The sequence below is a fragment of the Armigeres subalbatus genome, chromosome 2 (assembly GCF_024139115.2).
Source record: "Armigeres subalbatus isolate Guangzhou_Male chromosome 2, GZ_Asu_2, whole genome shotgun sequence".
Classification (NCBI taxonomy): domain Eukaryota; kingdom Metazoa; phylum Arthropoda; class Insecta; order Diptera; family Culicidae; genus Armigeres; species Armigeres subalbatus.
Genome location: NC_085140.1, coordinates 342,613,603 through 342,630,060, shown reverse-complemented (window position 1 = coordinate 342,630,060; position 16,458 = coordinate 342,613,603). Strand labels below are relative to the sequence as shown.

Sequence of the window (16,458 nt, the reverse complement as noted above, 5' to 3'; positions counted from 1 at the left end):
CATTTGATAAGTGAGAAATTAGGAGTGAGAAGTTAGACACCTCACTTCTCATTTCTGACTGCTCACTGTGAAAAGTGAGTAGTGCGAAATGGGCAATGAGACGTCTCACTACTCACTTCACGATTCCCACTTTTTACAAACGAACCTTTTAGCCAAACGACCATTTCGGCCAAATGACCCTTTCGGCCAAACGACCATTTCGGCCAAACGACTCTTACGGCCAAATGACCCTTCCTACCAAACGACAGTAGAAACTTCAGAAGCTTCAGAAGAAACTACGATAAAAAAAGATTCACACCAGGACCGAATAGTCGGGGTTCAGCCAAACCGCACCAAGCGGCTTTTCGACTGACTTGTGATATTTTGTTCGTAAAAGGACAACGGAAATAGTTTCATACCCATTTCAACGTACATTTGCAGTAGGATATCTTCAGTTATGGGGTTGAGGGATATCCGATACGATTTACGATCAATTAAATCTGCTAAACGAAAGTTTGAACAGAAAAATCGGTAATTTTTCGTTGGCGCTTGGTGCGTTTTGGCTGAACCCCGACCAAATGTGTCATGTACTAAACGCTCATAAGACCGGTAGTCATCTATGGACATGAAGCTTGGACCATACTCGAGGAGGACTTGCAATCACTAGGAGTATTCGAGATACGGGTGCTTAGGTCCATCTTTGCAGGTACAAGACGGCCTGATATCTATTTAGATGTCAGCTAAATAAATGAAATGAATGTCTCAACTATGAAGAAGTACCTGATGGGCGCTAGGAGCAGTGTTGTAAAATGTCATTTGCATTCGTTTGTATAATTTTCCCAGAACTTTTCCAGAAGTTAGCTATTGATTCTTGATGTATGACGAACTTATAGCGCATAAATGTGCCTACAACTTTGTCTAACAAGACATTGCTGTAAATATGTAATCTGGGGCGTGGAAGGCAAAATGTCATTCAAATGACATTATGTCAAATGACACGTGACATTTTGGAGAGTTTTCAATCTCCAGCCTTAGATGTTATAGTTAGAGCAATGTACCTTTGAACAAAACTATAGCACTACTCAAGCGTTATGAGTACATCTAAAATTATGATGTAAATTTTATTTCTAAAGAAAGTTAATAACAAATTAGTCAAATGACATGCAGATGACATTTTACAAGCCTGCCTAGGAGTTCAAGAAGTATAGCAAACTATCAAAGTAGTCCGAGATTGAAATGAGAACTGAATCAAGGTGAATACAAGCAGGTGTAGCAGTATGCCAATTACATGATTCAGCCATCTTGGATTTTTATATGGGGCAGCCACCGAGTTTGTTTATGTTTTGTACTGAAAATTAATTTTTCACCCCCGCGCTAGTCTCTCCCAACTACTATCGAAGTGAGTGAACCTTGATATAAGAACCCTGAACTGAATGGCTCAAGGGCGTGTATAATCAATAATTGTCGGAATAAACAAGTTCCATCGCCCGAGACCTCTGGACTAAATTCGGCACTTGATCAGGTTACTTGTTGAAGCAGCGTTTATGGGGGGAATTAAAACTGAAGGAAAACTTCTCGTCGGAATAGGATAGATCCACCATTGGGTTTTTAGCGAGTAGCACACGATTGAGGTGGGAGCTGAATGGCCCAACGAGGAAAAGATACCCAACGGGCGCAAGTTTCAACTATTTGATTCATATTTCCAGGCTAAATACGATGAATCTTCGCACTAGGGCAATACAAGCTATGGCAATAGCTCGAAAAGGACTCTGTTTGGTAGATCTTACACCGTAAAACTCTACGCAAAGTGATCTACCCAGCTTTACGGGAAAATCATATCCATTATATCAGCAGAAAAATCGTACGATAGTTTTAGGATTTTCTGGGCCATCCAAAATATTCTTGAGTTCAAGCATTGTAATCTACAGTCTTTACAGAACCTAAATCTGTACTACCCCGTAACTCAATAGTCCCTTCAATATCGAGTAAGGGAGTGTGGTATAAACAAATGTATATAAGAAAGTGTACCTTTTATATCGCACGGGAAAGGCACTAACATCGCTAGGTGGATTAATTTGGGTTTTAAAAATAATTTATTTGTGGATTTGCTCCTCCACCGTTATCTTAATTGACAAACGCAATTTTCTATCACTTTGTTTTATATCGCCATTCCAACAACTTTGGGAAATCTACTAACACTAACCCACAATGAAGAAGTGTCTATAATTCAGATATTATTTCTGAAGAAATAACTTCCGAATAGTTTGCTCGGTGCTCGTAAAACATATCCTGCTTATATGCTTAAAATAGCTCACCACTTGCTTCGCAGCACATCGCAGTGAAAGTGTAGCCCCTCGTTTGATTGAAATGCTCACACACTTGTATACATGCTGCCTAGCGCCGGATTTCCCCCGTGAACGTGTCTGGCGGAGAGCTGCAGCAAATAATGGCACTTCAATTTGATTTGTTTTGCAGTCGAAAAGTTTTCCTACCCCGGGTCCGCTATTTCCTCTGTTCGCTGAATCCGGGGAGAAACGCTGATGATGGATCAATCACAGACAGCTGTTAGGGCAGAGGCATTTCCTCCGATATGGTATTCCACTGAATGGCGGGGGCCTCCTGATGCCCCCAAAGCGTTGGGGTGAGAGAAAAACTTTTCTCCACGGTCGTCGTCGTCTTCGTCTACGCTCGGCGTACACTAATCGGCCGATCCTGCTGGTTGGCACGAAACTTGGCTCGCTTGCAGTAATTGCCAGGACGCCATGGAACTATTTTCCAAACTGTTTGATCTGCACCAAACCGAAACCTGGGTAAGAAAAGCTCCGCCATGCGTTCAGTTGCCTACGGATCGTGTTAATGAGCGTACACCGGAGAAAGAAGTTTCGGAGGCCCGATGAAAACGAAAAGTGTTCTAGAAATTTGGGTCCTGTTCTAGAGGAGTCCTCTAACGCGTTTCAAATTGGATAAACATAGTTGTTGGGCTCTGTGTGCAGGCAGCCGCGGGTTCGTGTGCATCCAGCGGGATATATCTCGACTTTTGTTATTGCTGTGCCGTTGCCACTCGAACCACTCAGTAAGTCAATAAATGTCTGTCGAACATGAAACGAAACGCCGAATGTAACTAACAGAAACGGGTCATGCAATTTGGGGATTTATCACTGTTGCAATCTAGTTCAATGATAACCCAATGTGGGTAGTCTAGAACTTGCCTCAGGCTTCTCAGAATGAGATCTGATTGAATATGAGCTAGAATTAATCGGGTCTGAAATCGACCATTGTTTTAGGACCACCCTACCCGCAATCAAAAGGATGAACCTTGTGCGATTATTGAAAATGGAGAGCATTGGGTCAGGCGATAATTTCTCCTGCTTCTTTTGGTGTGTAGTTTTGTAGCTCTTCAGAAGGGTTCGTGCATGTCTGGTGATTACAAAATAGTGAAACCTCAGCTATGAGAAGCTTTGTGAGTGATTTTTGAACGTGTGCATACTTCAAAGGCGGTTAATCTGCTGAGAGTGGTTGAAAAGTAGTGGAAGTGACCAGAACGTGTGGCGAGCATGGATAAGCTACGAGCCAAATCGAGCATGAAAAATTTGATTCTGAAAGTGATCGATGATGTAAATATTGTTGGTTTTTACTGTTGATATACAACTTGCAACTTTTACGTTTGGTGTGTTTTCCTATTTGTTCAGTATGTGTTACATTGGGTGTAACAGAGAAGTATTGTGTGTAAGAAGGCACATGAATGCTTGAGACAAGGGTGCACAAAACTAGCTTCTCCAGGATAAACAAAGTGAGAAGTTATCGGTAGACCGATGTGGATGATAGCTTTAATATAACATCAATTTAATCTAACATTAAGTTAATCATCATGTGCATTTTGATGGGGTTAGTGCTCTCTATAAAGTACATAGGTGTATGAAATGATTACAGTTTGAGAGGTGTCCTGATAATAAATATTTTTGATATGTATCTTTGTATTTTATTTTAGAAATACCGCAAATACCGACCTCTATTTCAGTAGGGAACATAATTACCCATCTCGAGACAAAATTTCGTCAGAATCAAAAAGTTTTTTTTTTGTGCAAATCGACTTTCAGTTTTTGAAATCGACTGTTTTGATGTAGGACTCAATTTAGAATTTAGTTAGTTGTGGTCTCCAGTAGTCTTTTAAGCAAAAGCGTAGGATTGCCAATCCGGAGGTGGCGTGTTCGATTCTCGGTTCGGTCTAGGATGTTTTCGGGTTGGAAACTTACTCGATAACCTGGGCATAGTGTATCCATTGTACTTGCCACACAAGATACATACTCATGCAATATGCCCGCCATTTCATTTCATTTATTTAGTTTACATCCAAACAGATGACACTGAATCAACAATTTGACGCCACAATACACGGTTCGAGGCCGCATCTCTCCATCCTCGAATGCGCCCACGCTCGCCAAGTCGTTTTGCATCTGGTCTGCCCACGTCGATCGCTGCGCTCCACGCCGTCTCGGAAGCGAACACCATCTTTGCAGGATTGCTGCCCGGCATTCTCGCATTATGATATGCCCATCGTACCTTTCCGGCTTTAGTTACCTTCTGGGTTCGCCGTAGAGTTGGGCGAGCTCGTAGTTCATTCTTCGCCGCCACACACCGTCTAGCACACCGCCAAAGCTGGTCCTAAGCACCTGTCTCTCGAATACTCCGAGCGCTTGCAAGTCCCCTCAAGCATTGTCCATATTTCATGTCCGTAGAGGACTACCGGTGTTATCAGCGTCTTGTACATGACACATTTGGTGCGGTGGTGAATCTTTTTCTCGACCACCTCGAAGGTATCCCCGCCTTACGTAACGCTGCTTCCCAGACGGGCCCTATCGCGCTCGGTTATAGGCGGGCACAGAAAAGCTTTCAATTAATAACTCAGGAAATGCTAATAGTATACTAAGTTGAAAAGACGGCCAAGTTCCAGTTGGAATGTAGAGCCATTGAAAAAGAAGTAGAAAATAGTTTTATTTAAAAATTTGACTGTTTTTGCGATAGCCAGTTCTTATCAATTGATTTGGAAACTATCCAGCAATTTGCCCATTCGATCGATACTATTGATCATCAATGTTAAATGATTGAAAATGCTATTTCTTTCCAATCCCGATGATAAAATAAGAATTTATCAATCCCGTTCATGCATCCCCAACACAGACATGTGTATAATTTAAAGCCAAGGGGCGCAGCAGGCATGATGGATCGATTAAGTGGAAGATGCCTTGCGGAAACTCCGTAGACTGCATGGTTTACGACGTGAAGCCATGGACCGAGCCGCATGGAGAAGACTCTTATGTACTGCACAGGCCACTTCGGCCTAAGTCTGAATAAATAATAAAATGTATAAAAAAAACTGTGTTTCACGTGCGAACGTCATTTTCACTGAGGATTTCATGGAGAGCGGGCCAGGGCGTCCAGAAACGGTCCCAGCGACAACGGCTGTCACAGTGGAGCAGAACATTTTTGGTTATGGTGGTGGTGGCGGTTGTGGCAGCAGCAGCGCATCATTTACGTTCGTGTACCAATCAGCATCCACGGCGGATCTGGAAATCAACGGCGTCCGTCGCGCCGAATCATCGGATTGCGATGTCGCGGTCGAGTGGTTGCTGTTCGTGAGGCACACAAGTAGAAATACATATATCGGTTTTTTTCAGAACACCCATTATATTTAGAAACAAGGTTAAGTTGAGATAATTTTGACGTATACTACGTCTAAGGGTAAGGCTCTGATACAGGGTGTAGATGAAAATTTAAAAAACTTTGCCTTTATCATTTGATGTATTTTCGAGATTTACATATCAAACGCCTCGGCAAGCTTTATTTTATTGAAACTTTTGATGGTCAACGTTAACTTATTGAATATTTCAATTCAACTCAGTTCACAATTCAGAACCAACAAATCCTGCCCATGCATCCCCAACACGGACATCAGTTTGATGTGAGTTACGGTCCTTTTGGCCCATCGCTCCATTTCTCTATGCATAGAAAGACGGCAGCATCACAAAACTTTCGTCTGGTTGCGGTCCCAGTGCCGGGAAAGGGTCGTCTGACCGAAACCCACACGTAAAAAAAATAACCTTATATCACTTATATGTTATGGCAAAAAAACATTCAAAAATACTTATACTCTTCATTATGCTACCTAATGAATAATCCCATATCAAAAAGCTAATGACATTCATAAGTTAATGAAAAGTATAAGTTTCGGAATGTATGTGATCAATACGATGTATTAGTTTTTTCTTATACATATCAATAAGCGCCTTCTTCGGCAAAAAAGTATTAGAAATCTTAATAATATGTAACATTAAATTTTTTACGTGCATATGGCCGAAAGCCATTTGGTCAAACGACCCATTAGGACGAAACCCATCTGGCCGAAAATTTATTGTGTTGTGGTTTCCTACATTTTATTAGCCTTCCCTGACCCTTTCGGCCAAATGACCTTTCGACCAAACTACCGTTTCGGCCAAATGACCCTTTTTGGCCTAATGATCCTTTCGGCCAACTGACCCTTTCGGCCGAATGACCCTTTCGGCCTAATGAGCTTTTCGGGAAAATGACACTTTCGGCTAAATTACCCTTTCGGCTAAATTACTTTTTCGGCCAAATGACCCATTCGGCCAAATGATTTTCGGCTTTATGGTCTGTTCGGCCAAATGGTATAATCGGTCAAACAACTTTTGGGCTAGTGGCTAGTTTCGGCCAAATGACCAAATGAGGCTTCCGATCCTCTTGAAAGGAGGCTTGAGCCTCTTGAAAGGAGGCTTCGAGCCTCTTGAAAGGAGGCTTCGAGCCTCTTGAAAGGAGGCTTCGAGCCTCTTGAAAGGAGGCTTGAGCCTCTTGAAAGGAGGCTTGAGAGCCTCTTGAAAGGAAGCTTCTGAGCCTCTTGAAAGGAGGCTTCTGAGTTTTTGAAAGGAGGCTTCGAGCCTCTTGAAAGGAGGCTTTGAGGCCTCTTGAAAGGAGGCTTGAGGCCTCTTGAAAGGAGGCTTGGAGCCTCTTGAAAGGAGGCTTCCGGAGCCTCTTGAAAGGAGGCTGGAGCCTCTTGAAAGGAGGCTTCTGAGCCTCTTGAAAGGAGGCTCTGAGCCTCTTGAAAGGGAGGCTTCTGAGCCTCTTGAAAGGAGGCTTTAGAGCCTCTTGAAAGGAGGCCTGAGCCTCTTGAAAGGAGGCTTCCTGAGCCTCTTGAAAGGAGGCCTGAGCCTCTTGGAAGGAGACTGAGCCTCTTGAAAGGAGGCTTCTGAGCCTCTTGAAAGGAGGCTTGAGCCTCTTGAAAGGAGGCTTCTGAGCCTCTTGAAAGGAGGCTTCTGAGCCTCTTGAAAGGAGGCTTCCTGAGCTCTTGAAAGGAGGCTTCTGAGCTCTTGAAAGGAGGCTTCTGAGCCTTCTTGAAAGGAGGCTTCCTGAGCCTCTTGAAAGGAGGCTTCTGAGCCTCTTGAAAGGAGGCTTCCAGAGCCTCTTGAAAGGAGGCCTGAGCCTCTTGACAGGAGGCTTCTGGAGCCTCTTGAAGGAGGCTCTGAGCCTCTTGAAAGGAGGCTCTGAGCCTCTTGAAAGGAGGCTTCTGAGCCTCTTGAAAGGAGGCTTCCTGAGCCTCTTGAAAGGAGGCTTGAGCCTCTTGAAAGGAGGCTTGAGCCTCTTGAAAGGAGGCTTGAGCCTCTTGAAAGGAGGCTTCTGAGCCTTCTTGAAAGGAGGCTTCCTGAGCTCTTGAAAGGAGGCTTCTGAGCCTCTTGAAAGGAGGCTTCTGAGCCTCTTGAAAGGAGGCTTCTGAGCCTCTTGAAAGGAGGCTTGAGCTCTTGAAAGGAGGCTTCCTGAGCCTCTTGAAAGGAGGCTTTGAGCCTCTTGAAAGGAGGCTCTGAGCTCTTGAAAGGAGGCTTCTGAGCTCTTTGAAAGGAGGCTTCTGAGCTCTTGAAAGGAGGCCTGAGCCTCTTGAAAGGAGGCTCTGAGCCTCTTGAAAGGAGGCTTCCTGAGCTCTTGAAAGGAGGCCTGAGCCTCTTGAAAGGAGGCTCTGAGCCTCTTGAAAGGAGGCTTCTGAGCCTCTTGAAAGGAGGCTTCCAAGCCTCCTGAAAGGAGGCTTCCTGAGCCTCTTGAAAGCAGGCTTTGAGCCTCTTGAAAGGGAGGCTCTGAGCTCTCTTGAAAGGAGGCTCTGAGCCTCTTGAAAGGAGGCTCTGAGCCTCTTGAAAGGAGGCCTGAGCCTCTTGAAAGGAGGCTTCTGAGCTCTTGAAAGGAGGCTTCCTGAGCCTCTTGAAAGGAGGCTCTGAGCCTCTTGAAAGGAGGCTTCCTGAGCCTCTTGGAAAGGAGGCTTCTGAGCCTCTTGAAAGGAGGCTTCTGAGCCTCTTGAAAGGAGGCTCTGAGCCTCTTGAAAGGAGGCTTCCGAGCCTCTTGAAAGGAGGCTCTGAGCTCTTGAAAGGAGGCTTTAGAGCTCTCTTGAAAGGAGGCTTTAGAGCTCTTGAAAGGAGGCTAGGAGCTCTTGAAAGGAGGCTTCTGAGCCTCTTGAAAGGAGGCTCTGAGCCTCTTTGAAAGGAGGCTCTGAGCTCTTGAAAGGAGGCTTCTGAGCCTCTTGAAAGGAGGCCTGAGCCTCTTGAAAGGAGGCCTGAGCCTCTGAAAGGAGGCTTCTGAGCCTCTTGAAAGGAGGCTTTGAGCCTCTTGAAAGGAGGCTGAGCCTCTTGAAAGGAGGCTCTGAGCTCTCTTGAAAGGAGGCCTGGAGCCTCTTGAAAGGAGGCTTCCTGAGCCTCTTGAAAGGAGGCTTCTGAGCCTCTTGAAAGGAGGCTTGAGCCTCTTGAAAGGAGGCTTCTGAGCCTTTTGAAAGGAGGCTCTGAGCTCTTGAAAGGAGGCTTCTGAGCCTCTTGAAAGGAGGCTTCTGAGCCTCTTGAAAGGGAGGCTTCTGAGGCCTCTTGAAAGGAGGCTTGAGCCTTCTTGAAAGGAGGCTCTGAGCCTCTTGAAAGGAGGCTTCCTGAGCCTCTTGAAAGGAGGCTTCGAGCTCTTGAAAGGAGGCTTCCTGAGCCTCTTGAAAGGAGGCTTCCAAGCCTCTTGAAAGGAGGCCTGAGCCTCTTGAAAGGAGGCCTGAGCTCTTGAAAGGAGGCTTCTGAGCTCTTGAAAGGAGGCCTGAGCTCTTGAAAGGAGGCTTGAGCCTCTTGAAGGGAGGCTCTGAGCCTTCTTGAAAGGAGGCTCTGAGCCTCTTGAAGGAGGCTTCTGAGGCCTCTTGAAAGGAGGCTTCTGAGCCTCTTGAAAGGAGGCTTCTGAGCCTCTTGAAAGGAGGCTTCCTGAGCCTCTTGAAAGGAGGCTTCTGAGCCTCTTGAAAGGAGGCTTCTGAGCCTCTTGAAAGGAGGCTTCTGAGCCTCTTGAAAGGAGGCTTGAGGCCTCTTGAAAGGAGGCTTCCGAGCCTCTTGAAAGGAGGCTTCTGAGCCTCTTGAAAGGGAGGCTCTGGAGCCTCTTGAAAGGAGGCTCTGAGCCTCTTGAAAGGAGGCTTCTGAGCCTCTTGAAAGGAGGCTTCTGAGCCTCTTGAAAGGAGGCTTCTGAGCTCTTGAAAGGAGGCTCTGAGCCTCTTGAAAGGAGGCTTCTGGAGCCTCTTTGAAAGGAGGCTTCCTGAGCCTCTTGAAAGGAGCTTCCAGAGCCTCTTGAAAGGAGGCCTGAAGCCTCTTGAAAGGAGGCTCTGAGGCCTCTTGAAAGCAGGCTTCTGAGCCTCTTGAAAGGAGGCCTGAGCCTTCTTGAAAGGAGGCTTCCTGAGCCTCTGAAAGGAGGCTCTGAGCTCTTGAAAGGGAGGCTTCTGTTTCTTGAAAGGAGGCTCTGAGCCTCTTGAAAGGAGGCTCTGAGCCTCTTGAAAGGAGGCTTGAGCCTCTTGAAAGGAGGCTTCTGAGGCCTCTTGAAAGGGAGGCTTCTGAGCCTCTTGAAAGGAGGCTTCCTGAGCCTCTTGAAAGGGAGGCTCTGAGCTCTTGAAGGAGGCTTGAGCCTCTTGAAAGGAGGCTCTGAGCCTCTTGAAAGGAGGCCTGAGCCTCTTGAAAGGAGGCTTTGAGCCTCTTGAAAGGAGGCTTGGAGTCTTGAAAGGAGGCTCTGAGCTCTCTTGAAAGGAGGCTTCTGAGCCTCTTGAAAGGAGGCTGAGGCCTCTTGAAAGGAGGCTTCGAGGCCTCTTGAAAGGAGGCCTGAGCCTCTTGAAAGGAGGCCTTCTGGCCTCTTGAAAGGAGGCTCTGAGCCTCTTGAAAGGAGGCTCTGAGGCCTCTTGAAAGGAGGCTTGAGCCTCTTGAAAGGAGGCTTCTGAGCCTCTTGAAAGGAGGCTTCAGCCTCTTGAAAGGAGGCTTCCTGAGCTCTTGAAAGGAGGCTTCTGGAGCCCTTTGAAAGGAGGCTTCTGAGCCTCTTGAAAGGAGGCTTCTGAGCCTCTTGAAAGGAGGCTCTGAGCCTCTTGAAAGGAGGCTTCTGAGCCTCTTGAAAGGAGGGGCCTGAGCCTCTTGAAAGGAGGCTTCTGAGCCTCTTGAAAGGAGGCTCTGAGCTCTTGAAAGGAGGCTCTGAGCCTCTTGAAAGGAGGCTTCTGAGCCTCTTGAAAGGGAGGCTCTGAGCCTCTTGAAAGGAGGCTTCTGAGCCTCTTGAAAGGAGGCTTCTGAGCCTCTTGAAAGGAGGCCTGAGCCTCTTGAAAGGAGGCTTCTGAGCCTCTTGAAAGGAGGCCTGGAGCCTCTTGGAAAGGAGGCTTCTGAGCCTCTTGAAAGGAGGCCTGAGCCTCTTGAAAGGAGGCTTCCGAGCCTCTTGAAAGGGAGGCTTCTGAGCCTCTTGAAAGGAGGCTTCCTGAGCCTCTTGAAAGGAGGCTTCTGAGCCTCTTGAAAGGAGGCCTGAGCCTCTTGAAAGGAGGCCTGAGGCCTCTTGAAAGGAGGCCTGAGCCTCTTGAAAGGAGGCTTCCAGGCCTCTTGAAAGGAGGCCTGAGCCTCTTGAAAGGAGGCTTCCGAGCCTCTTGAAAGGAGGCTTCCGAGTCTCTTAAAAGGGGGTTTGTGGTTTTTCTGATTTTTTTAGTTTTGAGAAGGTTCAAATTTTTTTCTTCTCAAAATTTTGTCTCTGTGGGGGGATATGTCCGAAACCACCACAGTGGCTACGCAACTGAGACTAATACATATAATATTCAGACAATTTGCCCTCCATCATCATCAATATTTTAAGATATTTCAGGTAGGTTTCAATATATGAGGCTGCATCAGCTATGGCAGTTAATGCCCAAAGACGGGTTTTCGGAGTAATTGGTACGGTTGGTCAAAGCGACGATGGATCGGGTGATAAGCGTAGTGAGAGTATCAAGGGCGTTCTCGAATCCTTTTAAACACGCAAAGGATTACGGTTGGTCTTTTGTGACTACTATTTAATTTCACAAATATCACTGCGTTCCGCTGCACGTCGGTTGAAAGTGCAGACTCCGGCTGCCGCTTGTCGTGTAATATTGGGCTAGTAAGCCGTCTCGTATCTGTTCGATGTTTAGCGCGAAGTTCAGCTTTGACGGCTGGACTTCTAAATTGAGCTTAAAGACCCACAAACCGGAGAATAAACAGAAATTTGATTAATGGTTTCATTTGAACACTCTACGTAATTGTTCGAGCACATCATCAACACGATCGATCAGGGCCAATACTTCACCTCATAAAACATCTGCCATACATCGAAACGATTTTTTTCAGAAAGCGATTCTAAATGCTGTCGAAGAAGAACAGCAGCTACAGCTAGCGAAGGAGGATGCCTTCTTCAAAATCTTCCAGAGACTGGTACTCGAAGATGAACAATTTGTTGGTGAACTGTTGCCGGATGGTGTGGTGGGACCAGGGGTAAGTCATTTCGAACTAGATTAGTAAAAGTTGCAAGTTTCGAACAAGTACCACAGGATTCGATTTCCGCTGAAAACAAGCTGAGTTCCGTAAGATTTCTCGTAAACTAATTAAATAAGTAGTGTTCAACCCCCTCAATACTGCTACGATCTAATCTAATTATATGCCTAACCTTTTCACCTACTTTCAGTCACGGCAACAAACGGCTGTTCATTTGGTAGCTAGTAGACAAACCGGAACTGCAACCGCTATTTTACGGGCACTTTTAACTGCGGCCGGTAAGGATATCCGAACAAAGACTGACGGTGTAAGTATACCCTTCTGCTGTTTTTTTTCTGAGCCCGCCCTCTCGGGTTCCAAATGATTCAATCGATTTCCGTGATGCTCCTTTTCTTCTCCTCAAACGCGACCGGGTGACGGCTGAACTCTACCGTGAAAAAGGGCGGGAAACTGATTTCAAGTCAGGGTCAGGGGTGTAGTCAGATAAAGACTCACTAACAGATTTCCGTTGGGCAATCACAAAGATTAACCAGTTTATAATATTATCTGCCAAATTAGTTCTAGATATAAATCCTCGAAAAACGCATTTTTAATGACCCCCGATTATGACCACCAGTTTATAATATTATTTAGCAAATTGCTCATAATGAAAATTAAAGGTAAAAAAATTCGGATCACAGTAATTTAAAGCTAAATATGTGAATCCTAGATTTTCCAGCCATCCATTTTTTTAAAACACTTTGTAAATAATTTTTGTCAACCTGATCCGATTGGTAATCGGTTGAGTCTCAGAAACTTCTTTCAAAAGCGAAAAATGGTTATACATACATTTTGGACAAATTTTGATAAACTTTTTGGATCAATTATTTTGATCATTACTTAGTGCTCTCTACAGAATCAAATACCTTACTACGTCAATGAACAGCTCCATACCCTTCCGTTCATGTTTGTTTGGAACGCGTTTCGCGAAAGTTTCCATGGATTTTTTGGGTCCCGGAAGGAATCCGACTGGGACAGCAGGAGCGCCGTTTTGAGTGATAAACAATTGACAGGTGTTACTACACGTGGCCTAGATTGCAGGAAGCGAGTCGAACGAATTTCGCAGTTGAAATTGGAACCCCCTCTCACTGCTTACTGTTGCCTAGGCTGTGATGTTGTGTACCTACTGTTTACGGTGGAATGTTGGAACGGAATTCAATTTTGAATATTGTTTTGGCATCTGACAGAATTGTTGTTCCTGTGGTCTGACAATGTTTGTTTTCCATTAGTTTACATTATACTTGATATCGTAAAATATCGATTGGAATGGGGCTGTTTCCCGACAGCGGTATCCAACAAGCCGACAGGTTCCCCATAGCTGCCGTCGTTTAAGTCTCCCGTAGTGACCGCACTTGTCACTTGTTTGGCGAACTGACCGTGCGTGCAGCCACAACCAATCGAATACCGCCCTCGAAGCTTCACGAAAGCCCGAGAGATGCATTGATAACGCGCACCGAGTCACACAGCGTTGCTACCCAGTTTCCTGTTTCCGCCAATCGTCGAGGAGCCGCAGGGATTGGGAATGTGACGAAAACATCGAGAAATTTATTGCACCAACACACGCAACCGCTCATCCATCAGGTTCGTTCGTTCATCGAATCGGCTTGAATTGTTCGGTACAGTTCGTTCCGTTGGACGACTGGATCGATATCAAATGGAATGGTGTGATGGTATGAAGGGAGATAGATTCCTTTGTGTACTGTAAAGTACGATTTGGTACGCCGATAGCTCTTGAATTGTCTAGTGCAGTCATTTTCGATGAAGGGAATTAGAATGCAATACATGTAAAAGTATCCCGAAATTTCACACTATTATAAAAGTTCTAGAAGATTTGAATTTCATTCTATAAGATTTCGTATGTGCATAAATTCTTGTGTGTTCGAAGCGATGACGTGGTCAGAGTCCTAGCTTTGTGCTAGGTTTACAAAGAACTGGAAGTTGGTTTACTAGCCCTTTTAATAGTATCTTAATGAAGGTTGACAATGCTTTGTCCAAGATTGTTTAAACAGGCAAAGTTTCGCAGCAGAGTTTTTTGCTGGTGTTGTTGGGCGATTAGATTTCGGAAGAATTCTTTTATTTCTTTATTGAGGCTTCTTCTTCTTCTTGTTCTAGTTTGGGAGGTGCTTTTCTTTTGCGCACCAGGTGGGGGGTGCTGGAATGGCTGGACTGGACTGGCAACGCATGTCACATGTCCAACCTGTTCTTATTTATTCTCCGTAGAGTTTACAATCAGGGTGGTTCTTCTTTATCACCCTTTGGTTTTTTAAATATGTCATAGACTTTTTTACTTTTCTTTATTTTTCTTTTTACGTCCGTAGATTTTTACTTTCTTTTATAGTCTAATAGACTATCCTATCGGCCTCTGGTAACAACGACGATGGAGCTGTTTAACTATTTTCTTGATGACATTGTTGATATGAGAATTACATTTCAATTTATCATCAATAATACCAATAATAGGTGAACCAAAAATTAACTAATGTTTGGGGTCTCTAGTGACCCCTCCCTGGATAAAGATTCCACTAAAAATTCCGCATGAACTCGTAACGAGTGCAGAGGTATTCTCGGCATGCAGTGAGCGAGTGATTGTACACCAATTCCTTTCCATCCCCGATAGACCATGAGGACGTGGCCAGCACCGTTATCGACCATTTAAAATACTAGAGCTCTCGGACTGTGTACATTGAGGTCGGAAAGCAAATCTCATATTTCCATCCATTGCACAGTGTTGCTTTTTGCCGATTTCGTGCGCTTTTTATAATAACTTCGAATCTGTTAATTTTTCGCTGTAGTTTATTTGGAGAAGACGTTAGAGATGGAAAGGGCCTTCTTTTGAGAAAATCTGTGAATTGATTAATCCATCTAAAAGTGAGAACCAAACAATGTGTCTATAAAATGTCTATCCAGCTTTCCACGCTCGCCATAATGGCGGATGCTATAAAAAGTTTGACATTAACTGCTTCCAGACACTGAACTGAAATCGTCGTCTAAGCATCTAGCATCGTCAACAATCTAATCGAGTATCAAACTTTACAATTTTCACATTTTTCATGATTACATTTTCATTTTGAAACGACGAAGAATATCAATGCAGAATCAGGAAATTTGTTCAGAGGTGTGAGGTGAAATTAATTTCGGAAACCATTGCCATCGCCAATCCACAGGGAAATTTTGTGGGGCAGTCAAAAGAAGTCTTCCGGATTCGTTCTCACTATTGCATGGCAACTTGTCAGTAAAATAGAGAACCAACAATACATCTAAGGAAGAAGGTCTTTGCTTCTTTGTTTTGAAACTACTTTTGACATTGGAAGTTCTGCTCCGTCCCAGAAGGAGTCGTGCCTAAGCTTCAAGCTGATTTTGTCGGCATCGAATCGCTGGAAATTTTCTGGAACTATACGTCGGCTTTAGACCAGCCTTCACGAGTGCTTAATGTGTATTGCAGAAAACGCCGCAGCTGGCCCAGGGCTTCGACAACTTCTTCCTCAGCACGCCATAGCCTTTTCGCGGTGAGCTTTAGAACACACACACACCGATATCGTCCAGTTCATAAAAAAAGTATATTATCAAATGTCCTGCTACGTATGGAATTTATGGAAAAGGAGCTTAATAGAAAATCGAGTGGAAAACTTTAAGTGTAACTAAAACAATTCTAAGAGGTCTATTACTTCATGTACATACAGCCATTTATCGGCACCTTACGTAAACTGAGCACAAGGATAATGTTCAGATTTCCGACCTTCAGCGTAGGTTTGCGGCCCAAAGTCCTAAAGCTTATAAAAATATGTTAACATTTGTATTGACCATAGTATAACCTTCTACCGAAGACAAGATGACTGCTGAACCCTTCTTCAACTCTTTTGGACAACGGAGAGCTCATCAAATTTCTAGTGGTTCGATGCCAACAAAATGAAACCTCACAAAAATGCACTAAGGATTGGCGTTCACAGGCAAGAGTATCCGAAATTGAATCACCTCAAACTGCTATATCTAAACAGAGATTTCTGAAACAAAGCAATAAAAATTAAAATGTAATCATATGAGCAATTGGAAACTTGTGAAGTTGGATACTCGAGTAGATTGTTGACGAAAATTAACAAATTTTGGGTTGTCGTTGGCGACGAAGGACATCAAAGCATGCTTGGACGATAATTTAAGTTCAGTGTCTGGAAGCAGCTAATGTCAAACTTTTTAAACCATCCGCCATTATGGCGAGCATGGAAAGCTGGATACATGCCCAGTAGACCTCTTCATGTTTTCAAAAAGTATCAAAAACTCAACCGGCCAGCCCAGAATCACAATTCTTATGCTAAAATAAGCCTCCTATCAAATTTTCAGCTAAATCGAATAAAATTTCAAGGTGGCTCAAGTCAATTTAGTGTTTTTGGGCTATTTTCAACTTAAAAAAAAAACTAACAAGAAATATAAACGTCGAAAACTACCGCAACCACGAAAGCTTTTGGTGTCCTCTACAAGTCTTGTGAATATTGCGATTCGTTCCGTTCACGTTTTGACAATGTTAAAGTGATTTTAATGCATAAAAATACTGTATCCCCCAAAAGTCGTTGTTCTACAAAATTCTTGAATTTAAGACAAATGACTGCTAATTTATTATATTATTATTACTCTTTCAGCAGTC

The 16,458-nt window shown here is 44.3% G+C and overlaps 1 protein-coding gene across 5 annotated transcripts in view; it reads left to right on the top strand.

Moving 5' to 3' along the window:
- The window catches only part of LOC134212860 (serine/threonine-protein phosphatase 6 regulatory ankyrin repeat subunit B-like), a 224,217-nt gene that overhangs the window by 85,936 nt on the left and 121,823 nt on the right, over positions 1-16,458 (top strand). For 3 of the 5 annotated variants that reach the window (XM_062691111.1, XM_062691107.1, XM_062691106.1), the window contains exon 4: positions 11,974-12,090. In XM_062691111.1, coding sequence (XP_062547095.1) covers positions 11,974-12,090 — 117 coding nt within the window. Of the gene's footprint in view, positions 1-11,639; positions 11,784-11,973; positions 12,091-16,458 lie in introns of all 5 variants that reach the window. The other 2 variants (XM_062691109.1, XM_062691108.1) reach the window with 1 other exon arrangement.